The 19,915-nt window shown below is 43.6% G+C and overlaps 1 protein-coding gene across 4 annotated transcripts in view; it reads right to left on the bottom strand.

Moving 5' to 3' along the window:
* Nucleotides 1-19,915, bottom strand: part of LOC124023150 (WASH complex subunit 5) — a 55,405-nt gene that overhangs the window by 9,516 nt on the left and 25,974 nt on the right. For all 4 annotated transcript variants that reach the window (XM_046337683.1, XM_046337682.1, XM_046337684.1 and 1 more), the window contains exons 16-25: nt 17,675-17,815; nt 14,113-14,193; nt 13,589-13,690; nt 10,800-10,979; nt 7,062-7,186; nt 6,458-6,620; nt 3,824-3,926; nt 2,345-2,424; nt 1,596-1,699; nt 571-700 (exon numbers count right to left, since the gene is read on the bottom strand). In XM_046337683.1, coding sequence (XP_046193639.1) covers nt 571-700; nt 1,596-1,699; nt 2,345-2,424; nt 3,824-3,926; nt 6,458-6,620; nt 7,062-7,186; nt 10,800-10,979; nt 13,589-13,690; nt 14,113-14,193; nt 17,675-17,815 — 1,209 coding nt within the window. The remainder of the gene's footprint in view (nt 1-570; nt 701-1,595; nt 1,700-2,344; nt 2,425-3,823; nt 3,927-6,457; nt 6,621-7,061; nt 7,187-10,799; nt 10,980-13,588; nt 13,691-14,112; nt 14,194-17,674; nt 17,816-19,915) is intronic.

Consider the following 19,915-nt stretch of genomic DNA (forward strand, 5'->3'; position numbering starts at 1 on the left):
TTAAAGCCAGACCTTGCTGAGTGGGTTGTGAATGTAGTAGTAATAGTAATTAAAGCCAGACCTTGCTGAGTGGGTTGTGAATGCAGTAGTAGTAGTAGTAGTAGTAGTAATTAAAGCCAGACCTTGCTGAGTGGATTGTGAATGTAGTAGTAGTAGTAGTATTAGTAGTATCAGTAGTAGTAGTAGTAGTAGTATCAGTAGTAGTAGTAGTAGTATTTAAAGCCAGACCTTGCTGAGTGGGTTGTGAATGCAGTAGTAGTAGTAGTAGTAGTAGTAGTAGTAGTAGTAGTATTTAAAGCCAGACCTTGCTGAGTGGGTTGTGAATGTAGTAGTAGTAGTAGTAGTAGTAGTAGTAGTAGTAGTAGTAATAATATAATAATAATAATAATAATAATATATGCCATTTAGCAGACGCTTTTATCCAAAGCGACTTACAGTCATGTGTGCATACATTCTACGTATGGGTGGTCCCGGGGATCGAACCCACTACCCTGGCGTTACAAGCGCCATGCTCTACCAACTGAGCTACAGGACCACTAGTAGTAGTAGTAGTAGTAATTAAAGCCAGACCTTGCTGAGTGGGTTGTGAATGCCTGCTGCCTCCAGAGAGGCTGTGATCTCATACAGCAGGTTGTTGTCCTCCTTGGGGTATGGAAGGCTGGGGTCCTGGTAGTGGGCTTCTATATCAGCCAGTAGAGACCTACAGTAGATACAGCAGACACCTGACTGTTCAACACACCCTTTAAAATGACACACACAAATTATTATAGTGACATTACTTTCACACTCTTAGGCCGGGTTTACACACGCAGACAAATTCTGATCTTTTGCCCAATTACAGGTAAAAGAGCTGATCCGATTGGTCAAAATACCAATTAGTGGAAAAAAAGAGCTGATCCGATTGGTCAAAATACCAATTAGTAGAAAAAAGAGCTGATCCGATTGGTCAAAATACCAATTAGTGGTAAAAGAGCTAATCCGATTGGTCAAAAGACCAATTAGTAGAAAAAGAGCTGATTCGATTGGTCAAAATACCAATTAGTAGAAAAAAGAGCTGATCCGATTGGTCAAAATACCAATTAGTGGTAAAAGAGCTAATCCGATTGGTCAAAAGACCAATTAGTAGAAACATTTGTTAGAAAAAAATATGTTATGACGTTTCCATGTCTACTGATGAGAAATGAAATGACAACGGCCATCCCTTTCATGACAAGCAACAATCACTCTTTCCATTTCAAATGAACAGTAACCCTTTACTTTAAAAGCCTGCAGGTACAGAGCATTTGATATATGCAATAAAATGATAATTATTTACTTTTTCAAAAAATCACACAATGTGATTTTCTGGGATTTTTGTTTTAGATTCCGTCTCTCACAGTTGAAGTGTATTATTACCTATGATAAAAACTACAGACCTCTACATGCTTAGTAAGTCGGGAAAACCTGCAAAAATCGGCAGTGTATCAAATACATGTTCTCCCCACTGTATATCATCCTATCATAATAAGCATGTACGAGCCTTCACAACGTCTTATAACGAGACCTATACATATGTCATGTCTCTCCATGCGATCCTCTCAGATGGTGCCACTGACTTGTTGAGGTTTTCCAGAGCAGCAGCGAGGTGTTTGGAGTCAAACTTGCAGGAGTAGTTCAGCTCGTTGGCGATCTGTTGCCTCAGGATCTGCATCTGACCAACCTGAGGGAAAAACCAACCCGTGGTCACTTCCACACAGGGATTGAAACCCCCTCTGGTCTCCCCGGTGGGGGGGAGGGTGGTATAAGACCTCGGAGAAACTTCTAGAATTTTCTTTGATCTCCCTTTCTGTCTGTATACTGCCATTCAGTGTTTAGCTGGGAGAAGACAACTTGGAATAGACCTCGAGGTGCACAGCTGAAGTGGGAAGTTTACAGACACTTAGGTTGGAGTCATTAAAACTCATTTTTCAACCACTCCACAAATTTATTGTTAAACAAACTATAGTTTTGGCAAGTCGGTTAGGACATCTACATTGTGCATGACAAGTCATTTTTCCAACAATTGTTTACAGACAGATTATTTCACTTATAATTCACTTGAATTACAATTCCAGAGGGTCAGAAGTTTACATACATTTAGTTGACTGTGCCTTTAAACAGCTTGGAAAATGATGTCACGGCTTTAGATGCTTCCGATAGGCTAATTGACATCATTTGAGTCAATTGGAGGTGTACCAGTGTGTTACCACGACAGCAGGCTCTGCACTGTGTCAGTCATGTAGAGGACCGATCACTGAACGTGGAGGTAGTGTTGCTCACAACATTAAAATTGGTATTGCTGAAACAGTTCACTGAAACACAGTACCTTCATGATGGACTCCAAGTACGGACCCCAGATCTTCTGTGTTTTGGCGACAGCGTTGGCATAGCCTTTACTGGCATTGGCTGACAGAAAGAAGACAAGGAAATGCAACGGTGAGTGATGATGGCCTTGGACAGTCATATCCAGAGCATAATGTTCCCTGGTCATAATCTGCTGTTCAGTGGGAGCCTAAAGTTCCCTGGTCATTATCTGCTGTTCAGTGGGAGGCTAATGTTCCCTGGTCATAATCTGCTGTTCAGTGGGAGCCTAATGTTCCCTGGTCATAATGACTGAAACAGGGGAGGGAGCCTAATGTTCCCTGGTCATAATGACTGAAACAGGGGAGGGAGCCTAATGTTCCCTGGTCATAATCTCCTGTTCAGTGGGAGGCTAATGTTCCCTGGTCATAATGACTGAAACAGGGGAGGGAGCCTAATGTTCCCTGGTCATAATCTCCTGTTCAGTGGGAGCCTAATGTTCCCTGGTCATAATCTGCTGTTCAGTGGGAGCCTAATGTTCCCTGGTCATAATCTGCTGTTCAGTGGGAGCCTAATGTTCCCTGGTCATAATCTGCTGTTCAGTGGGAGCCTAATGTTCCCTGGTCATAATCTCCTGTTCAGTGGGAGCCTAATGTTCCCTGGTCATAATCTCTGGGTCCTGTTCAGTGGGAGCCTAATGTTCCCTGGTCATAATCTGCTGTTCAGTGGGAGCCTAATGTTCCCTGGTCATAATCTCCTGTTCAGTGGGAGCCTAATGTTCCCTGGTCATAATCTGCTGTTCAGTGGGAGCCTAATGTTCCCTGGTCATAATGACTGAAACAGGAGAGGGAGCCTAATGTTCCCTGGTCATAATGACTGAAACAGGGGAGGGAGCCTAATGTTCCCTGGTCATAATGACTGAAACAGGGGAGGGAGCCTAATGTTCCCTGGTCATAATGACTGAAACAGGGGAGGGAGCCTAATGTTCCCTGGTCATAATGACTGAAACAGGGGAGGGAGCCTAATGTTCCCTGGTCATAATGACTGAAACAGGGGAGGGAGCCTAATGTTCCCTGGTCATAATGACTGAAACAGGGGAGGGAGCCTAATGTTCCCTGGTCATAATGACTGAAACAGGGGAGGGAGCCTAACATTCCCTGGTCATAATGACTGAAACAGGGGAGGGAGCCTAACGTTCCCTGGTCATAATGACTGAAACAGGGGAAGGAGCCTAACGTTCCCTGGTCATAATGACTGAAACAGGGGAGGGAGCCTAATGTTCCCTGGTCATAATGACTGAAACAGGGGAGGGAGCCTAATGTTCCCTGGTCATAATGACTGAAACAGGGGAGGGAGCCTAATGTACCCTGGTCATAATGACTGAAACAGGGGAGGGACTTCCTGGATTTGTCTCAATAATATGTTTAAAAAAAAAATGTTTTCCATTGTATAACCTAATGAACACAACCCTGGTAAGAATCCTTCCTGAGCTGTTGATACTTACCCACAATACCTTTGACGGGATTGACAGAGCTCAGCATGGCTTTAAAGACATCCACCATAGCCTTGTCTCTCAGGATGGTCTTCTGGAACACTGACAGGAAGTTCTAATGGAACCAAAACAAAAACCCTGTCGTGTTACGGAACCTTGAAGGGGAAGCAACTAACGAACTGCACCACTTGAATGATTCTAAATTACAAATCAAATTTATTTATAAAGCCCTTCGTACATCAGCTGATATCTCAAAGTGCTGTACAGAAACCCAGCCTAAAACCCCAAGCAGCAAGCAATGCAGGTGTAGAAGCACGGTGGCTAGGAAAAACTCCCTAGAAAGGCCAGAGCCTAGGAAGAAACCTAGAGAGGAACCAGGCTATGAGGGGTGGAGATTATAAACCTAGAGAGGAACCAGGCTATGAGGGGTGGCCAGTCCTCTTCTGGCTGTGCCTGGTGGAGATTATAAACCGAGAGAGGAACCAGGCTATGAGGGGTGGAGACTATAAACCTAGAGAGTAACCAGGCTATGAGGGGTGGAGTTTATAAACCTAGAGAGGAACCAGGCTATGAGGGGTGGAGATTATAAACCTAGAGAGGAACCAGGCTATGAGGGGTGGAGATTATAAACCTAGAGAGGAACCAGGCTATGAGGGGTGGAGATTATAAACCTAGAGAGGAACCAGGCTATGAGGGGTGGAGTTTATAAACCTAGAGAGGAACCAGGCTATGAGGGGTGGAGATTATAAACCTAGAGAGGAACCAGGCTATGAGGGGTGGAGTTTATAAACCTAGAGAGGAACCAGGCTATGAGGGGTGGAGATTATAAACCTAGAGAGGAACCAGGCTATGAGGGGTGGAGTTTATAAACCTAGAGAGGAACCAGGCTATGAGGGGTGGAGATTATAAACCTAGAGAGGAACCAGGCTATGAGGGGTGGAGATTATAAACCTAGAGAGGAACCAGGCTATGAGGGGTGGAGATTATAAACCTAGAGAGGAACCAGGCTAAACCAGGAGAGACGAGTCACACTGCACTATGCGCTTGTTGAATGATAAGGACCGGCGTTGTCTCGACAGAAAAGTGAAGCTACGAACGACAGCATCTGTATTAAAATATACCGGCCCACTGATATTGACCTCAATATCGTGATTGTTTGAAGTCAAAATGGGACAACCTGGTTAAATGAAAAAGGTTAACCTGGTTCAATGAAAAAGGTTAACCTGGTTAAATGAAAAAGGTTAACCTGGTTCAATGAAAAAGGTTAACCTGGTTCAATGAAAAAGGTTAACCTGGTTCAATGAAAAAGGTTAACCTGGTTCAATGAAAAAGGTTAACCTGGTTCAATGAAAAAGGTTAACCTGGTTCAATTTAAAAAAAGGTTAACCTGGTTCAATGAAAAAGGTTAACCTGGTTAAATTTAAAAAAAGGTTAACCTGGTTCAATGAAAAAGGTTAACCTGGTTCAATGAAAAAGGTTAACCTGGTTCAATGAAAAAGGTTAACCTGGTTCAATGAAAAAGGTTAACCTGGTTCAATGAAAAAGGTTAACCTGGTTCAATGAAAAAGGTTAACCTGGTTCAATGAAAAAGGTTAACCTGGTTCAATGAAAAAGGTTAACCTGGTTCAATGAAAAAGGTTAACCTGGTTCAATGAAAAAGGTTAACCTGGTTCAATGAAAAGGTTAACCTGGTTCAATGAAAAGGTTAACCTGGTTCAATGAAAAAGGTTAACCTGGTTCAATGAAAAAGGTTAACCTGGTTCAATGAAAAGGTTAACCTGGTTCAATGAAAAAGGTTAACCTGGTTCAATGAAAAGGTTAACCTGGTTCAATGAAAAAGGTTAACCTGGTTCAATGAAAAAGGTTAACCTGGTTCAATGAAAAAGGTTAACCTGGTTCAATGAAAAAGGTTAACCTGGTTCAATGAAAAGGTTAACCTGGTTCAATGAAAAAGGTTAACCTGGTTCAATGAAAAAGGTTAACCTGGTTCAATGAAAAAGGTTAACCTGGTTCAATGAAAAAGGTTAACCTGGTTCAATGAAAAAGGTTAACCTGGTTCAATGAAAAAGGTTAACCTGGTTCAATGAAAAAGGTTAACCTGGTTCAATGAAAAAGGTTAACCTGGTTCAATGAAAAAGGTTAACCTGGTTCAATGAAAAAGGTTAACCTGGTTAAATTTAAAAAAAGGTTAACCTGGTTAAATTTAAAAAAAGGTTAACCTGGTTCAATGAAAAAGGTTAACCTGGTTCAATGAAAAAGGTTAACCTGGTTCAATGAAAAAGGTTAACCTGGTTCAATGAAAAAGGTTAACCTGGTTCAATGAAAAAGGTTAACCTGGTTCAATGAAAAAGGTTAACCTGGTTAAATTTAAAAAAAGGTTAACCTGGTTAAATTTAAAAAAAGGTTAACCTGGTTAAATTTAAAAAAAGGTTAACCTGGTTCAATGAAAAAGGTTAACCTGGTTCAATGAAAAAGGTTAACCTGGTTCAATGAAAAAGGTTAACCTGGTTCAATGAAAAAGGTTAACCTGGTTCAATGAAACAGGTTAAATAGTTGTTAGGACTGCGGAAGTACATTCCATAGCATCCTAACAGAGTAGTGTTGATAGGCTGGCAGGCTGGGTTTCACAACATAATATCACGTGACCTGCAGTTCCTTGACCATCATGAAGCAGAGCAGCCTGTCCAGCCCGTTGAGGCCGAAGGTCCCCAGGGTGTCCTGTATCTCAGAGAACAGACGGTTGTTGGTCACCTCCTGGTGGGTCTTCAGGTCGTACCAGGTGTTCAACTGGTCCATGTAACACGTCGCCCTGGGAAACACAGGTAACAGGTGAAGGCTTTGCCTGAAGGCATATTAAAAGCACTGAGAAGAGAGTATACCCCCCCCAAAAAAACAGACTTCCTCTACCATGTTTACGCCATTAAAGAACACCAACGCTAACTTCCATAATGAAATCTTCAAATAGACACCCTTTGTCTTGATGACTGTTGGGAAAAGCATTCCAGGTGAAACTGGTTGAGAGAATGCCAAGAGTGTTCAAAGCTGTCATCAAGGCAAAACGTGGCTATTACATTTTTTTGTCAGGTTAGTATATGATTCCATGTGTTATTTCATAGTGTTGATGTCTTCACTATTATTCTACAATGTAGAAAACAGTTAAAAAAAAAATACCCTTGAATGAGTAGGTAGTGTACCTACGAGCTAACAGACTGATGCCACCAAGGTGACATGGAGAGAGAGAGATACCTACTTGGGGTCTGTGATGCGGAGGATCTCTCTACAGAGTCGTCCGATGAAGGTGGCCGACTCATCGACCGCGGGGAACTTGGGTATGGGGATATGGGTCGACTGGTAGACACTCTGCCAATCCTGGATCTAAGAAACACAAAGAGGCGAACATTAGCCGTTTAAATAGTACGTATATTATTGAAACCAGGGTGTTCTCCCAACCCTGTCTCTGGAGAGCTACTCTCCTGTAGGCTTTTAATCCAACCCCCAGATATAACTAACCTGATTCAACCAGCTAATATATACTGTATAGAGCCCCTCTACCGTATAGAGCCCCTCTACCGTATAGAGCCCCTCTACCGTATAGAGCCCCTCTACCGTATAGAGCCCCTCTACCGTATAGAGCCTCACTACCGTATAGAGCCCCTCTACCGTATAGAGCCCCTCTACCGTATAGAGCCCCTCTACCGTATAGAGCCCCTCTACCGTATATAGCCCCTCTACCGTATAGAGCCTCACTACCGTATAGAGCCTCACTACCGTATAGAGCCTCACTACCGTATAGAGCCCCTCTACCGTATAGAGCCCCTCTACCGTATAGAGCCCCTCTACCGTATAGAGCCCCTCTACCGTATAGAGCCCCTCTACCGTATAGAGCCCCTCTACCGTATAGAGCCCCTCTACTGTATAGAGCCCCACTACTGTATAGAGCCCCTCTACTGTATAGAGCCCCTCTACTGTATAGAGCCCCTCTACTGTATAGAGCCTCACTATGTATAGAGCCTCACTACTGTATAGAGCCTCACTACTGTATGTAGCCTCACTACTGTATAGAGCCTCACTACTGTATAGAGCCCCACTACTGTATATAGCCCCTCTACTGTATAGAGCCTCACTACTGTATAGAGCCTCACTACTGTATAGAGCCTCACTACTGTATAGAGCCCCTCTACTGTATAGAGCCCCTCTACTGTATAGAGCCCCACTACTGTATAGAGCCCCTCTACTGTATAGAGCCCCTCTACTGTATAGAGCCCCTCTACTGTATAGAGCCCCTCACTACTGTATAGAGCCCCTCACTACTGTATAGAGCCCCTCACTACTGTATAGAGCCCCTCTACTGTATAGAGCCCCTCTACTGTATAGAGCCCCTCTACTGTATAGAGCCCCACTACTGTATAGAGCCCCTCTACTGTATAGAGCCCCTCTACTGTATAGAGCCCCTCTACTGTATAGAGCCCCTCTACTGTATAGAGCCCCACTACTGTATAGAGCCCCACTACTGTATAGAGCCCCTCTACTGTATAGAGCCCCTCTACTGTATAGAGCCCTCTACTGTATAGAGCCCCTCTACTGTATAGAGCCCTCTACTGTATAGAGCCCTCTACTGTATAGAGCCCCTCTACTGTATAGAGCCCTCTACTGTATAGAGCCCCTCTACTGTATAGAGCCCCTCTACTGTATAGAGCCCCTCTACTGTATAGAGCCCCTCTACTGTATAGAGCCCCTCTACTGTATAGAGCCCTCTACTGTATAGAGCCCCTCTACTGTATAGAGCCCTCTACTGTATAGAGCCCTCTACTGTATAGAGCCCCTCTACTGTATAGAGCCCTCTACTGTATAGAGCCCTCTACTGTATAGAGCCCCTCTACTGTATAGAGCCCCTCTACTGTATAGAGCCCCTCTACTGTATAGAGCCCCTCTACTGTATAGAGCCCCTCTACTGTATAGAGCCCCTCTACTGTATAGAGCCCCTCTACTGTATAGAGCCCCTCTACTGTATAGAGCCCCTCTACTGTATAGAGCCCCTCTACTGTATAGAGCCCTCTACTGTATAGAGCCCCTCTACTGTATAGAGCCCCTCTACTGTATAGAGCCCCTCTACTGTATAGAGCCCTCTACTGTATAGAGCCCCTCTACTGTATAGAGCCCCTCTACTGTATAGAGCCCCTCTACTGTATAGAGCCCCTCTACTGTATAGAGCCCCTCTACTGTATAGAGCCCCTCTACTGTATAGAGCCCCTCTACTGTATAGAGCCAATTTGTAAGTCGCTCTGGATAAGAGCGTCTGCTAAATGACTTAAATGTAAATGTAGCCCCTCTACTGTATAGAGCCCCTCTACTGTATAGAGCCCCACTACTGTATAGAGCCCCACTACTGTATAGAGCCCCACTACTGTATAGAGCCCCTCTACTGTATAGAGCCCCACTACTGTATAGAGCCCCTCTACTGTATAGAGCCCCTCTACTGTATAGAGCCCCCTCTACTGTATAGAGCCCTCTACTGTATAGAGCCCCTCTACTGTATAGAGCCCCTCTACTGTATAGAGCCCCTCTACTGTATAGAGCCCTCTACTGTATAGAGCCCCCTCTACTGTATAGAGCCCCTCTACTGTATAGAGCCCCTCTACTGTATAGAGCCCCTCTACTGTATAGAGCCCCTCTACTGTATAGAGCCCCTCTACTGTATAGAGCCCCTCTACTGTATAGAGCCCCTCTACTGTATAGAGCCCTCTACTGTATAGAGCCCCTCTACTGTATAGAGCCCTCTACTGTATAGAGCCCTCTACTGTATAGAGCCCCTCTACTGTATAGAGCCCCTCTACTGTATAGAGCCCCTCTACTGTATAGAGCCCCTCTACTGTATAGAGCCCTCTACTGTATAGAGCCCCTCTACTGTATAGAGCCCCTCTACTGTATAGAGCCCTCTACTGTATAGAGCCCCTCTACTGTATAGAGCCCCTCTACTGTATAGAGCCCTCTACTGTATAGAGCCCTCTACTGTATAGAGCCCCTCTACTGTATAGAGCCCCTCTACTGTATAGAGCCCCTCTACTGTATAGAGCCCCTCTACTGTATAGAGCCCCTCTACTGTATAGAGCCCCTCTACTGTATAGAGCCCCTCTACTGTATAGAGCCCCTCTACTGTATAGAGCCCCTCTACTGTATAGAGCCCCTCTACTGTATAGAGCCCCTCTACCGTATAGAGCCCCTCTACCGTATAGAGCCCCTCTACCGTATAGAGCCCCTCTACCGTATAGAGCCCCTCTACCGTATAGAGCCCCTCTACCGTATAGAGCCCCTCTACCGTATAGAGCCCCTCTACCGTATAGAGCCCCTCTACCGTATAGAGCCTCTTACTCATTTTCCATCATAATTTGCAAATAAATTCATTAAAAATCCTACAATGTGATTTTCTGGATCGTTTTCTTCTCATTGTGTCTGTCATAGTTGAAGTGGACCTATGATGAAAATTACAGGCCTCTCATCTTTTTAAGTGGGAGAACTTGCACAATTGGTGGCTGACTAAATACTTTTTTTTACCCCACTATTTAAAAAAAAGGGACACAAGGAATCAACCAGACCCAGTGAGAAAGAGGTCATGTGACTATATATATAAGGATACAAGGAATCAACCAGACCCACTGAGAAAGAAGTCATGTGACCATATATATAAGGATACAAGGAATCAACCAGACCCAGTGAGAAAGAGGTCATGTGACTATATATATATATATAAGGATACAAGGAATCAACCAGACCCAGTGAGAAAGAGGTCATGTGACTATATATATAAGGATACAAGGAATCAACCAGACCCAGTGAGAAAGAGGTCATGTGACTATATATATAAGGATACAAGGAATCAACCAGACCCACTGAGAAAGAGGTCATGTGACTATATATATAGAAAAAGGGACACAAGGAATCAACCAGACCCAGTGAGAAAGAGGTCATGTGACCATATTAAAGGTCAAACCTTAGTGCGTAGGAAGCTGTTACACTCCTGCTCCACGTTGTAGTTGATGATACGAGAGACCTCCTCCTGCCAGATCTTCAGGCCGTAGATGGAGACGTAATCCTGGATGTACTCAAAGGACCGGTAGAATCCGTCCATGGTGGCCGCCATCTCCTTCAGCTTCGGCATCAACTCACTGGTCTGTACCAGGTGATGAGAAATGACATTAATATTCTGTCACACTCCTTCAGCTTCGGCATCAACTCACTGGTCTGTACCAGGTGATGAGAAATGACATTAATATTCTGTAACACTCCTTCGGCATCAACTCACTGGTCTGTACCAGGTGATGAGAAATGACATTAATATTCTGTAACACTCCTTCGGCATCAACTCACTGGTCTGTACCAGGTGATGAGAAATGACATTAATATTCTGTAACACTCCTTCGGCATCAACTCACTGGTCTGTACCAGGTGATGAGAAATGACATTAATATTCTGTAACACTCCTTCGGCATCAACTCACTGGTCTGTACCAGGTGATGAGAAATGACATTAATATTCTGTAACACTCCTTCGGCATCAACTCACTGGTCTGTACCAGGTGATGAGAAATGACATTAATATTCTGTAACACTCCTTCAGCTTCGGCATCAACTCACTGGTCTGTACCAGGTGATGAGAAATGACATTTACCACGATTGAATATTCTGTAACACTTCATTTTAAAATATATATTTATTTTTAATTTAGCAGAAAACTTTTGTTTTGTATTCTGTCATGAATAAAACCTGAACAAACTGATACTTCAGACAGTGAAAGTTTTGAAAGTGACAGTTAACCTTGTGCTGAATGGCACTGTGGGTTTCATTTTAAAATGTAACCTTTATTTAACTAGGCGAGTCAGTTAGGAAACTATTCGTATTTTCAATTAACAGTCTACCCCGGCCAAACGCTGGGCCAATTGTGCGCCACCTTATGGGACTCCCAATCCCGGCCGGATGTGATACAGCCCGGAATCGAACCAGGAACTATAGTGACGCCTCTTGCACTGAGGTGCAGTGCCTAAGACCGCTGCGCCACTCGACAGCCCCTCGGAACGGTTGATATTGTGTTGTGTTATGGTCAGATATCTCACCTTAGCCTTGGGGTTATAGAGAAGTCCTTTGTGTAGAGCGTAGGCTACTATCTCACCTTAGCCTTGGGGTTATAGATAAGTCCTTTGTGTAGAGCGTAGGCTACTATCTCACCTTAGCCTTGGGGTTATAGAGAAGTCCTTTGTGTAGAGCGTAGGCTACTATCTCACCTTAGCCTTGGGGTTATAGATAAGTCCTTTGTGTAGAGCGTAGGCTACTATCTCACCTTAGCCTTGGGGTTATAGAGAAGTCCTTTGTGTAGAGCGTAGGCTACTATCTCACCTTAGCCTTGGGGTTATAGATAAGTCCTTTGTGTAGAGCGTAGGCTACTATCTCACCTTAGCCTTGGGGTTATAGATAAGTCCTTTGTGTAGAGCGTAGGCTACTATCTCACCTTAGCCTTGGGGTTATAGAGAAGTCCTTTGTGTAGAGCGTAGGCTACTATCTCACCTTAGTCTTGGGGTTATAGAGAAGTCCTTTGTGTAGAGCGTAGGCTACTATCTCACCTTAGCCTTGGGGTTATAGAGAAGTCCTTTGTGTAGAGCGTAGGCTACTATCTCACCTTAGCCTTGGGGTTATAGAGAAGTCCTTTGTGTAGAGCGTAGGCTACTATCTCACCTTAGCCTTGGGGTTATAGATAAGTCCTTTGTGTAGAGCGAGGCTACTATCTCACCTTAGCCTTGGGGTTATAGATAAGTCCTTTGTGTAGAGCGTAGGCTACTATCTCACCTTAGCCTTGGGGTTATAGATAAGTCCTTTGTGTAGAGCGTAGGCTACTATCTCACCTTAGCCTTGGGGTTATAGAGAAGTCCTTTGTGTAGAGCGTAGGCTACTATCTCACCTTAGCCTTGGGGTTATAGAGAAGTCCTTTGTGTAGAGCGTAGGCTACTATCTCACCTTAGCCTTGGGGTTATAGAGAAGTCCTTTGTGTAGAGCGTAGGCTACTATCTCACCTTAGCCTTGGGGTTATAGATAAGTCCTTTGTGTAGAGCGTAGGCTACTATCTCACCTTAGCCTTGGGGTTATAGATAAGTCCTTTGTGTAGAGCGTAGGCTACTATCTCACCTTAGCCTTGGGGTTATAGATAAGTCCTTTGTGTAGAGCGTAGGCTACTATCTCACCTTAGCCTTGGGGTTATAGAGAAGTCCTTTGTGTAGAGCGTAGGCTACTATCTCACCTTAGCCTTGGGGTTATAGATAAGTCCTTTGTGTAGAGCGTAGGCTACTATCTCACCTTAGCCTTGGGGTTATAGATAAGTCCTTTGTGTAGAGCGTAGGCTACTATCTCACCTTAGCCTTGGGGTTATAGATAAGTCCTTTGTGTAGGCTACTATCTCACCTTAGCCTTGGGGTTATAGATAAGTCCTTTGTGTAGAGCGTAGGCTACTATCTCACCTTAGCCTTGGGGTTATAGATAAGTCCTTTGTGTAGAGCGTAGGCTACTATCTCACCTTAGCCTTGGTTATAGATAAGTCCTTTGTGTAGAGCGTAGGCTACTATCTCACCTTAGCCTTGGGGTTATAGATAAGTCCTTTGTGTAGAGCGTAGGCTACTATCTCACCTTAGCCTTGGGGTTATAGATAAGTCCTTTGTGTAGAGCGTAGGCTACTATCTCACCTTAGCCTTGGGGTTATAGATAAGTCCTTTGTGTAGAGCGTAGGCTACTATCTCACCTTAGCCTTGGGGTTATAGATAAGTCCTTTGTGTAGAGCGTAGGCTACTCTTCTCACCAACTCCTTCCTGATACCATCTTCCAGGAGCTGCTTGGGATCCACCTGAAGACACGACATTTAAATAAGGTAAGACTTCTGCTTTTAGACACATTTTCTCAAATATAAACATATATTTTTATTTTATTTAATCTTTATTTAACTGGGCAAGTCAGTTAAGAACAAATTCTTATTTTACAATGACGGCCTATCGGGGAACAGTGGGTTAACTGGTCTAGGAACAGTGGGTTAACTGGTCTAGGAACAGTGGGTTAACTGGTCTAGGAACAGTGGGTTAACTGGTCTAGGAACAGTGGGTTAACTGCCTGTTCAGGGGCAGAACGACAGATTTTTTTTACCTTGTCAGCTCGGGGATTCGATCTACCAACCTTTCGATTACTAGTCCAACGCTCTAACCACTAGGCTACCTGCCGTCAATATATCTAAAAACAACAGTTGCAAAAAACTGTTTTAATTTAAAAACTGACCTTGATGATTCCAACCAGCGTCGTCTTCATCATTAGAATCCCTTCAGTAAAGATGGAGATGGCGTGAGTGAGTTTGGCAACCTGAGAAAACAAAGAACAAAATAACAAGTCCAGGATGTTCAGCTGTAGAAAACACGCTGCCTCCCACAGAACGCTGCCTCCCACAGAACGCTGCCTCCCACAGAACGCTGCCTCCCACAGAACGCTGCCTCCCACAGAACGCTGCCTCCCACAGAACGCTGCCTCCCACAGAACGCTGCCTCCCACAGAACGCTGCCTCCCACAGAACGCTGCCTCCCACAGAACGCTGCCTCCCACAGAACGCTGCCTCCCACAGAACGCTGCCTCCCACAGAACGCTGCCTCCCACAGAACGCTGCCTCCCACAGACACTGTTCCTTTGAGCCAGAGAGGAACGGTTGGGGAGACTCAGTGAGCATCTGCTCCCTCTGCTCAGTTAGGGGCCAGGAACCTCATCAGGGAAACTCTGGCTCCTAGTTATAGTCACTACTATCGGTCCTAGTTATAGTCACTACTATCGGTCCTAGTTATAGTCACTACTATCGGTCCTAGTTATAGTCACTACTATCGGTCCTAGTTATAGTCACTACTATCGGTCCTAGTTATAGTCACTACTATCGGTCCTAGTTATAGTCACTACTATCGGTCCTAGTTATAGTCACTACTATCGGTCCTAGTTATAGTCACTACTATAGGTCCTAGTTATAGTCACTACTATAGGTCCTAGTTATAGTCACTACTATAGGTCCTAGTTATAGTCACTACTATAGGTCCTAGTTATAGTCACTACTATAGGTCCTAGTTATAGTCACTACTATAGGTCCTAGTAATAGTCACTACTATAGGTCCTAGTTATAGTCACTACTATAGGTCCTAGTTATATTCACTACTATAGGTCCTAGTTATAGTCACTACTATAGGTCCTAGTTATAGTCACTACTATAGGTCCTAGTTATAGTCACTACTATAGGTCCTAGTTATAGTCACTACTATAGGTCCTAGTTATAGTCACTACTATAGGTCCTAGTTATACTATAGGTCCTAGTTATAGTCACTACTATAGGTCCTAGTTATAGTCACTACTATCGGTCCTAGTTATAGTCACTACTATCGGTCCTAGTTATAGTCACTACTATAGGTCCTAGTTATAGTCACTACTATAGGTCCTAGTTATAGTCACTACTATAGGTCCTAGTTATAGTCACTACTATAGGTCCTAGTTATAGTCACTACTATAGGTCCTAGTTATACTATAGGTCCTAGTTATAGTCACTACTATCGGTCCTAGTTATAGTCACTACTATAGGTCCTAGTTATAGTCACTACTATAGGTCCTAGTTATAGTCACTACTATAGGTCCTAGTTATAGTCACTACTATAGGTCCTAGTTATACTATAGGTCCTAGTTATACTATAGGTCCTAGTTATACTATAGGTCCTAGTTATGGTATAGGTCCTAGTTATAGTCACTACTATAGGTCCTAGTTATAGTCACTACTATAGGTCCTAGTTATAGTCACTACTATAGGTCCTAGTTATAGTCACTACTATAGGTCCTAGTTATAGTCACTACTATAGGTCCTAGTTATAGTCACTACTATAGGTCCTAGTTATAGTCACTACTATAGGTCCTAGTTATAGTCACTACTATAGGTCCTAGTTATAGTCACTACTATAGGTCCTAGTTATAGTCACTACTATAGGTCCTAGTTATAGTCACTACTATAGGTCCTAGTTATAGTCACTACTATAGGTCCTAGTTATAGTCACTACTATAGGTCCTAGTTATAGTCACTACTATAGGTCCTAGTTATAGTCACTACTATAGGTCCTAGTTATAGTCACTACTATAGGTCCTAGTTATAGTCACTACTATAGGTCCTAGTTATAGTCACTACCATAGGTCCTAGTTATAGTCACTACCATAGGTCCTAGTTATACTATAGGTCCTAGTTGTAGTCACTACTATAGGTCCTAGTTATAGTATAGGTCCTAGTTATAGTCACTACTATAGGTCCTAGTTATACTATAGGTCCTAGTTATAGTCACTACTATAGGTCCTAGTTATAGTATAGGTCCTAGTTGTAGTCACTACTATAGGTCCTAGTTATAGTATAGGTCCTAGTTATAGTCACTACTATAGGTCCTAGTTATACTATAGGTCCTAGTTATAATCACTACTATAGGTCCTAGTTATACTATAGGTCCTAGTTATAGTCACTACTATAGGTCCTAGTTAGTCACTACTATAGGTCCTAGTTATACTATAGGTCCTAGTTATACTATAGGTCCTAGTTATAGTCACTACTATAGGTCCTAGTTATAGTCACTACTATAGGTCCTAGTTATAGTCACTACTATAGGTCCTAGTTATAGTCACTACTATAGGTCCTAGTCACTACTATAGGTCCTAGTTATAGTCACTACTATAGGTCCTAGTTATACTATAGGTCCTAGTTATAGTCACTACTATAGGTCCTAGTTATAGTCACTACTATAGGTCCTAGTTATAGTCACTACTATAGGTCCTAGTCACTACTATAGGTCCTAGTTATAGTCACTACTATAGGTCCTAGTCACTACTATAGGTCCTAGTTATAGTCACTACTATAGGTCCTAGTTATACTATAGGTCCTAGTTATACTATAGGTCCTAGTTATAGTCACTACTATAGGTCCTAGTTATAGTCACTACCATAGGTCCTAGTTATACTATAGGTCCTAGTTATAGTCACTACTATAGGTCCTAGTTATAGTCACTACTATAGGTCCTAGTTATAGTCACTACTATAGGTCCTAGTTATAGTCACTACTATAGGTCCTAGTTATAGTCACTACTATAGGTCCTAGTTATAGTCACTACTATAGGTCCTAGTTATAGTCACTACTATAGGTCCTAGTTATAGTCACTACTATAGGTCCTAGTTATAGTCACTACTATAAGTCCTAGTTATATTCACTACTATAGGTCCTAGTTATATTCACTACTATAGGTCCTAGATATAGTCACTACTATAGGTCCTAGTTATACTATAGGTCCTAGTTATACTATAGGTCCTAGTTATAGTCACTACTATAGGTCCTAGTTATACTATAGGTCCTAGTCATACTATAGGTCCTAGTTATAGTCACTACTATAGGTCCTAGTTATAGTCACTACTATAGGTCCTAGTTATAGTCACTACTATAGGTCCTAGTTATAGTCACTACTATAGGTCCTAGTTAGTCACTACTATAGGTCCTAGTTATACTATAGGTCCTAGTTATAGTCACTACTATAGGTCCTAGTAATAGTCACTACTATAGGTCCTAGTAATAGTCACTACTATAGGTCCTAGTTATAGTCACTACCATAGGTCCTAGTTATAGTCACTACTATAGGTCCTAGTTATAGTCACTACTATAGGTCCTAACAGTCATGTGTGCATACATTTTTCTATTGGGAGGCCCCAGCGGGAATCGAACCCACAACCTTTGTCATCGCAAGCGCCATGCTCTTCCGACACACAGAGACCATAAGCCGTCTCTAAAACGACCTCTGACCTCGTAGCGAGCCCCCAGCTGGGCGTAGTCCTTCAGCTTGTCCTTGTCCAGTCTGGTGGGAACCTCCATGATGGCATGGATCTGCAGCTTGATGATCTTAGCCAAGGAGGTGAACATGCTCTCAGGGATGATCTGTAACACCTAGTGGAGAGTAGAGGAGACAAGATGATCTGTAACACCTAGTGGAGAGTAGAGGAGACAAGATGATCTGTAACACCTAGTGGAGAGTAGAGGAGACAACATGCTCTCAGGGATGATCTGTAACACCTATTGGAGAGTAGAGGAGACAAGATGATTTGTAACACCTAGTGGAGAGTAGAGGAGACAAGATGATCTGTAACACCTAGTGGAGAGTAGAGGAGACAGGATGATCTGTAACACCTAGTGGAGAGTAGAGGAGACAAGATGATCTGTAACACCTAGTGGAGAGTAGAGGAGACAAGATGATCTGTAACACCTAGTGGAGAGTAGAGGAGACAACATGCTCTCAGGGATGATCTGTAACACCTAGTGGAGAGTAGAGGAGACAACGTGCTCTCAGGGATGATCTGTAACACCTAGTGGAGAGTAGAGGAGACAAGATGATCTGTAACACCTAGTGGAGAGTAGAGGAGACAAGATGATCTGTAACACCTAGTGGAGAGTAGAGGGGACAACGTGCTCTCAGGGATGATCTGTAACACCTAGTGGAGAGTAGAGGAGACAACATGCTCTCAGGGATGATCTGTAACACCTAGTGGAGAGTAGAGGAGACAACGTGCTCTCATGGATGATCTGTAACACCTAGTGGAGAGTAGAGGAGACAAGATGATCTGTAACACCTAGTGGAGAGTAGAGGAGACAACATGCTCTTAGGGATGATCTGTAACACCTAGTGGAGAGTAGAGGAGACAAGATGATCTGTAACACCTAGTGGAGAGTAGAGGAGACAACATGCTCTCAGGGATGATCTGTAACACCTAGTGGAGAGTAGAGGAGACAACATGCTCTTAGGGATGATCTGTAACACCTAGTGGAGAGTAGAGGAGACAAGATGATCTGTAACACCTAGTGGAGAGTAGAGGAGACAACATGCTCTCAGGGATGATCTGTAACACCTAGTGGAGAGTAGAGGAGACAACGTGCTCTCAGGGATGATCTGTAACACCTAGTGGAGAGTAGAGGAGACAAGATGATCTGTAACACCTAGTGGAGAGTAGAGGAGACAAGATGATCTGTAACACCTAGTGGAGAGTAGAGGGGACAACGTACTCTCAGGGATGATCTGTAACACCTAGTGGAGAATAGAGGAGACAAGATGATCTGTAACACCTAGTGGAGAGTAGAGGAGACAACGTGCTCTCAGGGATGATCTGTAACACCTAGTGGAGAGTAGAGGAGACAAGATGATCTGTAACACCTAGTGGAGAGTAGAGGAGACAACGTGCTCTCAGGGATGATCTGTAACACCTAGTGGAGAGTAGAGGAGACAACATGATCTGTAACACCTAGTGGAGAGTAGAGGAGACAAGATGATCTGTAACACCTAGTGGAGAGTAGAGGAGACAACATGCTCTCAGGGATGATCTGTAACACCTAGTGGAGAATAGAGGAGACAAGATGATCTGTAACACCTAGTGGAGAGTAGAGGAGACAACGTGCTCTCAGGGATGATCTGTAACACCTAGTGGAGAGTAGAGGAGACAACATGCTCTCAGGGATGATCTGTAACACCTAGTGGAGAGTAGAGGAGACAACGTGCTCTCATGGATGATCTGTAACACCTAGTGGAGAGTAGAGGAGACAACGTGCTCTCATGGATGATCTGTAACACCTAGTGGAGAGTAGAGGAGACAAGATGATCTGTAACACCTAGTGGAGAGTAGAGGAAACAACATGCTCTCAGGGATGATCTGTAACACCTAGTGGAGAGTAGAGGAAACAACATGCTCTCAGGGATGATCTGTAACACCTAGTGGAGAGTAGAGGAGGCAACGTGCTCTCAGGGATGATCTGTAACACCTAGTGGAGAGTAGAGGAGACAAGATGATCTGTAACACCTAGTGGAGAGTAGAGGAGACAACATGATCTGTAACACCTAGTGGAGAGTAGAGGAGACAACATGATCTGTAACACCTAGTGGAGAGTAGAGGAGACAACATGCTCTCAGGGATGATCTGTAACACCTAGTGGAGAGTAGAGGAGACAATGTGCTCTCAGGGATGATGTGTAGAGGGTTGGGTTAGGGAGTAAGGGGTCAGA

Source organism: Oncorhynchus gorbuscha, unplaced genomic scaffold, assembly GCF_021184085.1.
Source record: "Oncorhynchus gorbuscha isolate QuinsamMale2020 ecotype Even-year unplaced genomic scaffold, OgorEven_v1.0 Un_scaffold_1514, whole genome shotgun sequence".
In the NCBI taxonomy this organism is placed as follows: Eukaryota; Metazoa; Chordata; class Actinopteri; order Salmoniformes; family Salmonidae; genus Oncorhynchus; species Oncorhynchus gorbuscha.